The following is a 12,301-nucleotide window of genomic DNA, read 5'->3' as shown; positions in this document are numbered from 1 at the left end:
TGATTGCGAATTGTACTGTATCCAAGTTATCTCAATTTTATCCTTTCCCATTATTCTCCTCTTTTTGACGCTACTCTATTATTACTGAGGCACCTTTCTACTGTTGGATGAAATTGAGCTCCCTCCATTTCACTGGCCAAAAAGTTCTTTCATGGTTCAACAGCCAGGAATCCACCTACTACAGAAGTGCAGCAACCTCCTTTACAGAAAAGAACCATGGTTCTAGCACTTGAGAAGATTCTTTCGTTGCCCTAGATATTCTGAAGAACAGCTGAAGAGAAGCGGCTGATGTGGAACAAAAAACTCTGCAAAACTGAGGGCCAAATGAATGGGAAAAAAGCAGTCTAGTGATGATCAGCAAGCAACACTTAAGGGAGCATCTGTTGACTTGTACTGATCCATATGATGATGGTAGTGGAAAATACAGAAAATTTAGTAGCATTAAAACTGCTCTTTTGAAGCTGATTTATGTGCACATAGATCTGCCCTTCATCAAGCATCTGCTCCAAATAGTTTCCTCATTTCTGTACTTTGCTAGTTTCATGAAGAAACCAATAGAGCTGGTGCTTCTTCAGTGCTTCTTCTTCTTTGGAAGACAAAACCAGTGTTTTCTTTAGAATAAATTCAAATTCACACCTACCCCCATGTTGTTTGCAAACATTTGGATGCATAATTTGGGGGAAGCACATTTGGTGCCATAGCCCTAGCCCAGATTTGTATCTGTGCTGAGTAAACAAGAGACAAACTTGGTGGCAGCAGCATGTCAACATGCTTGTCAGACAGCTTGTGCTTGGCTTTCCCTGGATACAACACAGACTTTTTGTGCCCAACAAATAACCGCAAACACAGGTGAAGAACACCTGGATTACGTGCCAAGGGTGCAGGGCCCCACTTTGGTCTATAGGGCCACACAGTGCTTGGTGTAATCCTTGACTGGCTCGCAGAGCTCACTGCAATAGCTGTGTTTTAACAACAGGCTGACTTGGAAAGTCACCGTGATGGAGTTCTCACCGATAGGTGCTTTTTCTGTCTGTGCAAATGATCAGTGTAACAGCACTTCTCAGCTAGACTCAAGATGCAGCGTTGACAGAGGAAGGGTGTTATTTCTCTCACACATTCGCTGGAGAGAAACAGTGAGAAATGTGTTCAGCACCCTGCAGCCTGGGAGACTCATTTGCTTTCTAAATTAGCTCCTGAAACAGAGAGATCAAGCCTAGATGTAAAATGAGATAAAAGCCGATGACAATGATGTTGGCTAGTTTTCAGCAACACTTTTCAATGGGAAGAAGAGAGGAAGTAAGAGCTTTACCTTTGTACCTTGAGAAGGAAAGGCTTCCTCAAAGTCAGCCAGGATCTGCTGTCCTAATTCATTTTGCGCTGCCTTCACCCTGATGAGGAGAGAAGAAACAACTTTTGTTCCACTTTCTGCAAATTTTCCTACAAAGTGGACTGAAAGGCTAACACCTACACAGGGTTCTCTTAAGGGACAAAATAAAAAGTATGCTAAAGAAAAAACATCCACACTAAGGCCTGTATGTCAGAACTGGGAAAGTATTTCCTCCACGAATGACACTTGGAAGACAGCTCCATCTGCACAGCATCAGCCCCTGAGCTCTCCTGGAATGAGTCCTCGATGCTCTCGCGCTGCTGCAATTTAGTATTCCAATAATGGCCACTTAATCAGCTGAGAAATCAGCACAGCTCCTTTAATGCCAAGGTGATCAATTTATAGCAGGTCTTTATACTTGTTTCTGTTGATCAGTTTTCAAAAAGTACGCTTTTAACACAAGAGCTTCACAATGTCTCAATCTTCAGAACGAACCTTTCACAGCTCCAGGTGCACTGACCTATTTTTAAATGCATCCATGTGCATGCTGTTGGCTGTGGTTTTACCCTATAAATCTTCTGTCTTAAGCAGCATAAGAGCAAAGGTATGAGACGGGTGAAAAAGTCCGAACAGATCACGATCTTGCTCTTTATTTAGCTGAGAGAATAAGGCTTCCAATTTCCAGAAATAAAAGTCACTATGGCTTAATTGATACTTCTAGGGAAATGGAAATGCCTACATGCACTAGAAAGAGCCAAAACAAATAGTTAGGCACTTACATCCCTCTGCAGCCCTCACATTCTTCCATCACTTTTTATTATACTGGAAACACTTTAAGGACTGAATTGATTACTCAAAGCAGTGGATTTTTCCACTGAGATTGATATGTTAGAAAGAAGGGCTACGTTTACTTTTGAGAAAGCATTTCAGACTGTGGGAAGAATTTGGGTAGTTTTTTGTTTACGACTCCTCAACTTCATCAAGGAATAATCTGTTTCTTTAATCTTCCCGGTTTAGGTCCATTAGCAGCGGAAATGCTCCGCTCCAAGCTGACCTGACAATGCTGGAGAATGGTCTGGATTCTTTAACGGTGCCAAACGACAAAAATTATAGTCCTTTAAAAGTCATGGCTGAAATATAACTTTGTATCTGTGATTTAACTACAAGTATGACCTGCCTTATCCAGGATTTATCTGGGGGGATTTTGCTTTAAAAGCTTCCTGCCTGCAATGTCAAACTTGATTCTCACTCGAGCTTTCAGCTTTGCAGGATGTTTAGAAATCTTTCACCCTTCCAGGTATAGATCCACAGTTAACACCTTCGTAACTGTAAAACAAAGGGGATTCACTCATGTGCTGAAATAGATGGAGCAGAGTATTTAAGTGAGGAGGAGGAAGTCAGCCCAGCAACCACAGCTCCAGACATACAGTAAGCATACTAACCATGGGTTGAAAATTTTCATCTTTTCAGTGATCTACAAACAAAAAGCCTTTAGTTTTAGGAGTCACATGAATGAGCGAGCTTGCATAAGCAACTGGACCCATGAGCTGCGGCACTTCTTGCCTTGCATACAGCAGGGACCTTCCCATTAGACAGCAGCTGCAGCACAAGTACAGTGGGAGCACTGGAAAGAACAGCAGCCAGATTCCTCAAGCCTCAACAAATTTAAGAGAGGCACTGTCAAGCAGTTAAAAGCCCTGTCCACAGGCTTTGTTGTTTTAGGCTTTGATTCAGGAAAGTACTTAAGGGTATCCTTAATGGGGATTCTCATATCCTTAAACTAAGAAACTTGCATGAATGCCTTGCTGAGCTGGGCTGTTGAAGTAGTATTTTTTTTAAACCTCAGCTGCTTAAAAATCTCTTGAAAGCAAACAAGAAAAATGAGTTTTATTATTATTATTTTTTAATGTTTTGAGAGATAAGGATGGGGCAGAGAAATCAAACCGGCCAAAGGTTTAGGCATGTGTGAGCAACAACAGGGTGCCTCAGCATCCTCCCAGTAATTATCACTCTTTATGTAAGCACACAATCCCACACGATTACTTTTTTTCCCACCAGCACATGCAGAGAAACAAAAACATTTACGCCGTGTTTTTCCAGGAAGATTGCTTTAGGTGGAGAACACAGGACAGCACTTGCTTCAGCCGCTGGAGCTTCCTGCTCCCCAAGGCTCCAAGCCTTTCTGTAGCTGGGGACAACCTTCCTGCAGTGGGAATGGAAACTGCTGGGGTGAAAGCCTCAACCCCAGGGTGAGCTTCACTCGTGTTCATCGCTGAAGGACCGTCTGTGCGTGTGATTAACAGAGCATGTGTTCAAATACTTACAAAAAGTGAATTACCCACTGAGGCTCAGCAAGCTCAGGCTCTCGCAGCTGGTAACAGATTTAGGATGTCTTCCCAGGCTGGTTTTGTACAGATCTCTTTCCCCAACTGGATCCCTCCCGGCAGCCTGCTGGGGTGCCCAGCAGCCATCCTGGCTCGCCACAGTGGGGAATTGCTTTTTCCTGGGGTTGCTCACGTGTGCCAAAACGTTTGGTTATATGAGCAGAGATTTTTGTTTTTCTGACTTTTGTTTTATTACTAGTGGCTTCTTGTACTGTTTCCCCACCATAAAAACAAAAAAAAAATCCTCACACTTATGCTTCAAACGACAAAAATTACTAGAAACCGCAATCCCTTTAGCCAAAGCTACCAGAAATCTTAAACTATGCCTGGCAGCTCACTGAGATACAAAGAGGCTGAGCTAGCCTGTTCTGCTGGGGCAAACTTATAATCTGTTTTTTTCCCCCCAAATACTTTCCAAGCTTTTTTCCACTATCTGCAAGGCTTTTTTCATGGGTGGGTTTGTGACCACTAATTGTAAGCTCCCCCTACAGACAGAGAACAAAAGAATATTGAGAGAAAATATTGCTATTTACTACAACAAATAACCTCCAGTGCACCGCAGCAGAAGTAGTTTCAGGAACACAAATAGGAGGATGTTCACATCTAGATGCAAATCATGTCATTTTTACGTCGTTTATGTCATTTTACTCAACAGGATCTCTCCAAAAACCCAACTGAGAGTTAAGTCAGGTTTCCAATAAATACTTACTGTGGGATTTTGTTTGCTTATTTTCAAGGGGATGGAACAGGTAGAAAGCAGCCTGTAAAACCTAAGCAGGAACTTAGATTGAACCCCACATGACAAAGATCACACCTAACAACATTAAGCATCTAACATGGTCTCCCATTCATATTTGGCTTCACTCCATTCATGCCAAAGAAGAGAGGCTCTTTATTAAATAAAGCAGGGGAATCCACTCGTCTAGCAGTGTATATAATAGATTTACTGTATGTAATACTTGGGTTACTGTCACAGTCGGCGCCAAAATCCACTGAAGAATTTCTTGCTTTCACAAACATCCAAGAGGCTTCAGTTGTGCTATTAAACCAAATCCATGAGATACCAAACCTCAGTAATTTCAGCCTAAAAATAGCACTGAGGAAAGCCAGGCAAACTTCCTTTGATGTTTCACAAGTCGTGGAAGAATTTCCAAGCAGGGAGAGAGAAGTCAACTCCAAACTGGGCCCCAGTAGGTACATGGGCAGTCCAACTGCAGAGCAGATATTACCGTGCTGGAGACCTCCCTGTAGTAATTTGCTGCCTGGATGTCAAAGCAGTAAAGAGACCCCAGCAACACCCTGGGTGCAGCTCTCCTCTCACCCCACAAGCAGCCACTTCTACTGCTACCAGATGGTGCGCCTCTTGCGGCGTAAACACTGGGAGGAAATCCCTGCAGAGACACTGCTAAAAATAGGAGGCACAGCCTTTCTTGAGCTTTTCATATCCTTATCTTGAAAGGAGAAGAAAACAAAGGAAATTCTCCTCCATGTCCCTGCCACTCTCTCTGGTGTGACTTGATACCACTGTGCCTTTTAGCATCATGATGAATTGTTCTCTTTAATTACCAACAACTACAAAAGTAATAAATAATCATCCCCTAAAAAGCAAAAGCCAGCCAGAGTTCTGCACCAAGGCTTAAGTTCTACATGGCTTTAAAATGGCCAGTGACAGCAGGTTTCTGTCATTACCAATCTGGAAGAAAACGAAGCAAGTTATCTTTCTGAGCATGAGGCTGGAATAGACAACAACCTAAATTCAGAAGAGCATTGACATATGTTTCTCTCTCTTTGATGTTCGTGTTCATTTCAGCACATGCTTACGGTCAAATGCTTTGTTAAAACAAGGCTCCATCTTTTCTCTCTCAAGATTTAGGGTGGATCTTTGTTTTGTTCAGCTTCATTGATTCCATCTGGGTTTTCTGGAAGATGTATCCATACCATAAAGAAGGTCCAACAGATTTACAGGGAATTATTACAAACATATCACTCAAACACTTTTTCCATCACTAAACAGCACAGGCAGCCAGCTGCCATCTTAGCAAAGGGAGTCACCACAAAATTAATTAGTCACCAAAACCCTAATTAATTAGAAGACTCCATGAACTAACTCTATAATGAGCAAAGTAATCTCAGGCATCAAGAGGATGGTGGTGACAGATGTGTAATTTTCAAACTGAAAAGAAATGCTATCAGATACAGTTGTATCATTAAGAAGGTTCATCCCAAATGTTAATAGGCTGTTTGCACCTCTGAGCTGTGCTCAGCACTACTACAAGCTGCTAAGTAAACATCATCTGTGTGGTGCAAGGGAAAATAAGCCTGCTGTAAAGCAGGTTTGGGCCAGGAACAGCAAAGTAGCCTAGAACAGGGAGGACCTTGTTCTCTTGACACCCAGCTGTGAAGTCACAAGTGAAGACAGTAGGAAAGCTGGTGGCTTAGTCACCACTGAGCCTTCGCATGCCACTGCGGAGAATGGTGGGCACTTGCTGCTGGAATTGCACTAAAACTCACCAAATTTAAATGCATAATTCCGCGTTAGAAAACCAGGAGTGTGCAAACTCAGCACAAATGATTACAGAAGTCAGGCGTGGTGTGTGTGATTTTGGGAGGACTCACTACATGCCCCAGATCTCAGTAGACCTGGGCAACAATGGCAGGTTTTGGCAGCAGAAACTCAAGGTATGAGAAAGCACCACTTCAGGATTTACAACAAACACCTGTATGTGGAGAACACATCGAACAATTTGCTCTTCCATTCATTACTCCAGGTAACTAAGTTAAAAGCCAGCCAATCAGAAGCCCAAACCATTCGCGAATTGCATCCATATTAATTAGTGTTATTTAACAGAACAGGCAGCTCCAGATTTGAGCCAACTGTGTCCAATTTTAACCTTTTTGTTTTGGCTGGAAAGAATTTCAAAGGGCCATGTCCAGCCTTTACATTCCTGAGGAACCGATTCTCTCATGCATTTTCTAACTTTCCTTCCCAGCAGGCATGCAAGTACTCAGTGTGTGATGACTTTACCTTTCAGACAGCTGCCGAATCTGAGGAATCCCCATGTATTTGTTGAAGTGCTCTAACACATTCACAACGCCTTGGAGGAGGTTGGCAACTTCCCCATACTGTCTCCTCCTGGTCATAGCCCTGTAAAGGAAATTAAAGCTTTTAACAAAGCAAGTCTTAGGAAAATCTTGGGTGGCAATTCCAGAGGTTACCTCATCCACACCGGGTCATGCCAATCTCCACTGACATTTATTTTTCTAAAGTACACAACTCTTCATTAACATTCCAATGCTGCATTAAAATTTCACTTAACTGATGCTAAAATAAACCAATGCAGCACACATCTAACAAAACTCCAGAAAACATAAATGTCAAAAGCAACACTTGGCAAAGAACATGTAAACTACTGAATGCATCCGCTTCCCAGTATGGGTCCGGAGGCAGTCAATGTTATTTTACTATAATGACCAGAGTTAAGCCATTCGTCATCACACACAAAGCGTGAGTTAAAGCTTCACAGGGAGGAGAATCATTATGCCGAAAAGCCCTTAGCCTTGGCTTTTTTGTTAATAACTTTCACAGGGAACTTGCAGAAAAAAAAAAAACAACTTTATTTTTATTTCATCCTCTAGGATCATTCCAATGGAGACAGCAGCCTAAGTAAAATTTAATTCTGAACACTTCGCAATCCAGCGTTCGTGCAGAATTTGCTGCAGTCCAAGAACAGGCTGTGCTTGGGTCTCACAGCTTCACAGATGCAACATGTAAAAACTGAACTCCCTTAGCCTGTGTGTTTCTCAAGCACATTAAAAAAAGAAAACCACAAAGAATTATTAGAACCATCTAACCCCACTTCATACACAGTACAAGCTGTAAGGCTGCTTTGAACTTGTTCTCAGAATTAGAGGACCTTCCAGAGAGAGAGAGATCCCATTCCAGTTTAGGAAGAGACTGCTAAGAATCCCCCCAAACCCCTCAAGAGCACATCCCTGATGATGATACCTAACTGGACAGACTGCCTTACACTTTCATGAAGCCAGACTCTCATTCCCAACCTATTAAGTAAACTTCCCTCCAGAAAAATAAGCAGCTGTTACAGACCTACTCGGAGCACTGCACCGAAATTAAGAACTCAGCAGTGGTGTCAAAGTGCCACTAAAATTCATGTGCTTACTCCAGTGAGTCCACTCCTCCTGCCAGCATGTGCAGGTGATTGAGGGTGGTGATGGAGGTGGTCAGATGACGCTTGGCATGATCTAGCTGCTTGATATCCCGCGTGATATCTTTAACCTAGTGAACAAAAAAACAGGAGTCTGGTTAAATATCAAGCCGCAGCAACAAAGTTTTAAGGAGATGAGAAGGGCTCTCCCCATTTTAGCTCCGCAGCCACATTAATGCAAGGCCAAGGATACAGGTGCAACACATGCTTAACAGCAAATTACCAGCCAACAGCAGCAAAGACAAAAAAATAAAAATAAAAATCAGTGCCTCCCTCCCCTTCAAAGGCTAAGACGAAGCTGCCACTCACCATTTGTTCTGATTTTTCAGCCTTGTCTTTAATATCCTTAATTTTACCAAAGAGTTGCTGGATGGCTTTCTGAGCTTCTTCCAGTGCCTGAAAAAGAATCAAGGTCAGAGCGGAAAGAAAACCTGCAAGCAGTTTTCACCTCTAAGAAACATTCAGTTCCTTGGTCTTGGTCAGTGGAGGGGAGCAGTTTTGTTGGAAAGAAAATAGCAGCAGCACAACAAAAGCCAGTGTACAACAATGCACAGAGTGGGATTTTAGCCCAGGTGGACCAGTGCTTCAGCATTCATGTTACAATAATGTGCTGGCAAAATCTGATCAAGACGTTCTATGAAAGCACCTCTGTGACATGACCTGGAGCACCATTAGGTTTAAGGTTCCTGCAATGAATTTCTGTTCACTAAGCGTAGAAAAATATGTAGCTACTCCTGATTAATATGCATTTAGAGTACGGAAACGAAACCTCCACACAAAACCCTGATGTTCCATCAATCCTAAATCAAAAATACGCATCACATACAGAACACTGAGTGCTCGCCTAAAAACCTCGCTGAATTAGCAGGATATTATCCTGTTGGAAAACGCCCTGCTCGTTTGGCAGATTGCTGTGGGGCGGGCAGTTCAGCCTGCCTCCCACAGGCACGAGGAGCGGAGGCACCCGTCCTACGCACAGAGGTTCAGCAGGACCTACAGGGGTCCAGCGGGGGAAATAGACTTGGCCCGCATTTTTGTGCTGTTTTTACTGCAGGATGCTTTGGGGATCTGGTCGTCTTTAAACAGCCATGGCGCATCTGACCTCACACGAGCAGCGTGAGCCACACGTGGATGCAGTGAGCGAAGCCACATGTCCAAAATCACATGCCCAAACTCTGACTTCTGAAGTATCTCAACACGTTTCGCCTTCCCGGCCTGATAACATTTCCAGCTCCAGCCCCGCTTTGTTTCCCCGCTGTTAAGTAGGCTTCTAGCCCTCTTTTTATATCCAGCCCCATGACCAGGGTTACGGGGCTAGCTACAAGCTCCTTCAGCAAATAAATTTAACACATCTTCATTCTGAAATGTAGGAGCAAGCTATCTGCCAGGAGGTTTTGCTGGAACGTAGCTGCGTTATAATAAAAAGTATAAAAGTTGGAAACGTTCTGTAATTCGTTTTCCAGAGGGGAAAAGTCTCTTCTGAAATATCTTTGGAATCACGTGAAAGTTAACACTTCACCCATTAGTGTCACACGGCATGTTTGGGAAGTGAACACACAAACGTGCTACAGGGACACCTCTATTAGAGGTGACCACCACCACCTACCTTCTCATTTGGCTCCAGCCTAGACACCTTTCAGAATCAAGTTTTCTGTCCTGTTTAAAGACACATGGATTAAACCCAAACCAAAGACCTGAAGAACGCCCCTTGCCTCTAACTACAGGCTCTACACAAGTCCCAGGGCACGGCTGCAGCACATCGCCCACATGGGTCATGGAGCATGCAGCAACCACCCCGCGTATCCTGAGATGTGGATAGGTTTGGAAAATAAATAAGTCAGTCTGCGATTCTTCACAGGTGCCAATTGCTCGGTTTCCCTTTGATTCCACACCGACAATAAATGCTGATTTCTCTTATCCCAGGGAATTCAGCAGAGCTGCTGAATTTTCCAGCAGGAGAGGTGAGGATTTAACCAGCCCAAAAAAAGATTCCCTGAGAAGAGACATTATCCAATTATCCTCCTTCATAGCCAAAGCCAAGGCAACCTCACAAAAACCATTCGATCTTTAGATCACCTCGAGCCAAGGTGCAGCAATAGGTCCAAGTCAGGGTCTCAAGCAATCCGAACAGGGGGAGCCAAGGCAAGGAGCCCGGGGAGGCCCTGCATGCAATGCAGCATGACAGAGCAATGCTGGCACCCTGCAGGACCACTCCAGGTTCCCAGCTACCCATATACTTCTTAAACACACCTCGGATACCACTCCCCTCCCACAGGGTTCTTTTTTTCCAGATACAGGCTCAGACAACACCACAGCTCTCCTTGCTGATGCACGGCTGCCAGCTGAACTCCAAGACCTTCAGCCATCCTCTGCAATCCGTCCACAGCTTGCTCTCCAAGAAAAGCAGTGCTCGAGCTGCTACCTTAAGCATCAGTACTTGGTTTGAAGTCATTTGCTCTCGATAGCCTTCAGCAACTTCAGAGTCAACAAGACCATGAGTGAGGATTTCCATCTCAGGTCTTCAGAAGGGTTTTACAATAAAACCCCTATCCACAAAGGAAAAACTATCTTATCTGTTTTCTTCATGAGACAGAACATCATCTAGCTGGATGAAAGGGACCTTTTCCAAAGTTACTGCCCATAATTTATCCTCAGAGAATGTCCCAATCCAATGAAGATTTAAAGCTGTTCACATAGCAACAGCGAACAAAAGAGGAACCACACAATCTATTTTTCTAACATACTATTAATAATGCTGTGACAAAAAAACAGCAGAGGCTTTTTAGAGAAGACTGGTTTCTGCCTGAAGCCCACGTTCCTGCTGCAGGCCCGGCCTGTGCTCTGGGGGCAGAGGGCCTGCTGCCTTCCTCAAGGCTGCCCCTGGAGCAGAGAGCAAATTCCAGTGGGATTTTGTTCTTGTACACCAAAAACGGCCAAAACGAGGTGAAATGGTGTCATCACCTGGTCCTGATACTTGCTGCTTTTACCTCCTTACGGTCTCTGGAAAAACAGGAGAGGCAACACGTGCTGTGCCCCAGCCTGGGGAGTTAAAGAAGCGAGGCCTCCTGCTGCTGTGCCAAACGGCCTGGCTGTAACCTGGGGAGAGACACGAACGGCGGCTGTCCAAGTCCCGTGTTGCATCTCTCAGAGAAGGGCAAACATTCCTACAGCTGTTAAAAAACCAACACAGAACTCAACAGCAAAATTAACAGACCTGAGTAAATCAGACTTGCTCATGGACACTGCCTTCATTCCTTAAAACCTACTTCCAAACAGTTGCTTTGCCACTAAACCAAATCTTCCACCAGTTCAAGGGCTCCTCTCCTCAAGAGAGATGCATATTCCTTATTTGAGCTAGAAGAAGCTAATTCATTCATGTATTTGCTTTTTTAAAACATAATTTACATGAGAGATGAAGATATTTTTCCTCAAACATAAGTGAGATTTGCTCAAAGTAGCACCGTGTCAAAACCTATTTCTTTTCAGTCAGAGGGGCGCTACCAAAGGGATCCAAGGGAAAGCTCAGAACAAATCCAAAGAGTTATTTGTTGCACAAAGTCTACAATTAAACTACTTAATGGTTCTTTTTATGGAAACCAATGAAAACTTTTTGGCTGTAGCATTCCAACTGCAGCATCCGAAAGTAAAATATTGCACATAAAGGAAGGAAATAAGTAAAAGCAATAATGGGGAAAAAATAATTTCGCCATCCTGGTCACTGTGAAGACAGGGGAAAGAAAAGCGCAAAATCGCCTCACGTTTGATGAATGGTGTTCATTATTAAGAAATATGAAACTGACATCTGAGGCAGGAAAGCAGGCCTAATTGTTCAAGGAATAATAAATAGATTTATTGCTGTGCATAATGATTACTCTTTCGGCTGTAAAACGGGAGATGGGAAACTACAGACACGTAAAAAGAGCACACTTCAGATTTGGGAAAACGCATTTCCCTTCACTAAATTCTCACACTGCTCCCATTAAGACAGCAAATCGTGAATTGTAAAAGCCTTTTCTTACTGCTTTTGCTGTTGTTTTATTAATAGAGGATTTATTGTGGACAGACATTCTAAAACCAGAAGCGTGTCAAGAAGAAAGGAATTGCTCTTCCTCTGACACAGCTGGCGTACACGATGAACACCACCCACCAACCCCACTGTTGTGGCCTGACACGGGGGTCACCTTGCAGTATCATTTACTGGTTTCCTCACCATACACGCAAATTTACGGCACTTCCAACTGCCCTGCAAGAACTACGTTACTGTATTTCCTTCCCTAAAAGTGCAGTTCATTTCAAGGGCTGAGGACCACTAATAAATAAGTGACTGGATACGTGATCTGTTATCGTTAGATGAAACAAGGATGTTG

At 43.5% G+C, this 12,301-nt stretch overlaps 1 protein-coding gene across 1 annotated transcript in view; it reads right to left on the bottom strand.

Moving 5' to 3' along the window:
- The window catches only part of VPS53 (VPS53 subunit of GARP complex), a 61,222-nt gene that overhangs the window by 35,688 nt on the left and 13,233 nt on the right, over positions 1–12,301 (bottom strand). Inside the window, exons 5-8 of the mRNA XM_084299836.1 lie at positions 8,244–8,330; positions 7,890–8,005; positions 6,737–6,856; positions 1,310–1,388 (exon numbers count right to left, since the gene is read on the bottom strand). Coding sequence (XP_084155962.1) covers positions 1,310–1,388; positions 6,737–6,856; positions 7,890–8,005; positions 8,244–8,330 — 402 coding nt within the window. The remainder of the gene's footprint in view (positions 1–1,309; positions 1,389–6,736; positions 6,857–7,889; positions 8,006–8,243; positions 8,331–12,301) is intronic.

This window comes from Netta rufina, assembly GCF_964035555.1.
Source record: "Netta rufina genome assembly, chromosome: 21".
In the NCBI taxonomy this organism is placed as follows: domain Eukaryota; kingdom Metazoa; phylum Chordata; class Aves; order Anseriformes; family Anatidae; genus Netta; species Netta rufina.
Note: the sequence above shows the minus strand (reverse complement) of the source record. Positions and strands in the feature narration are given on the sequence as shown.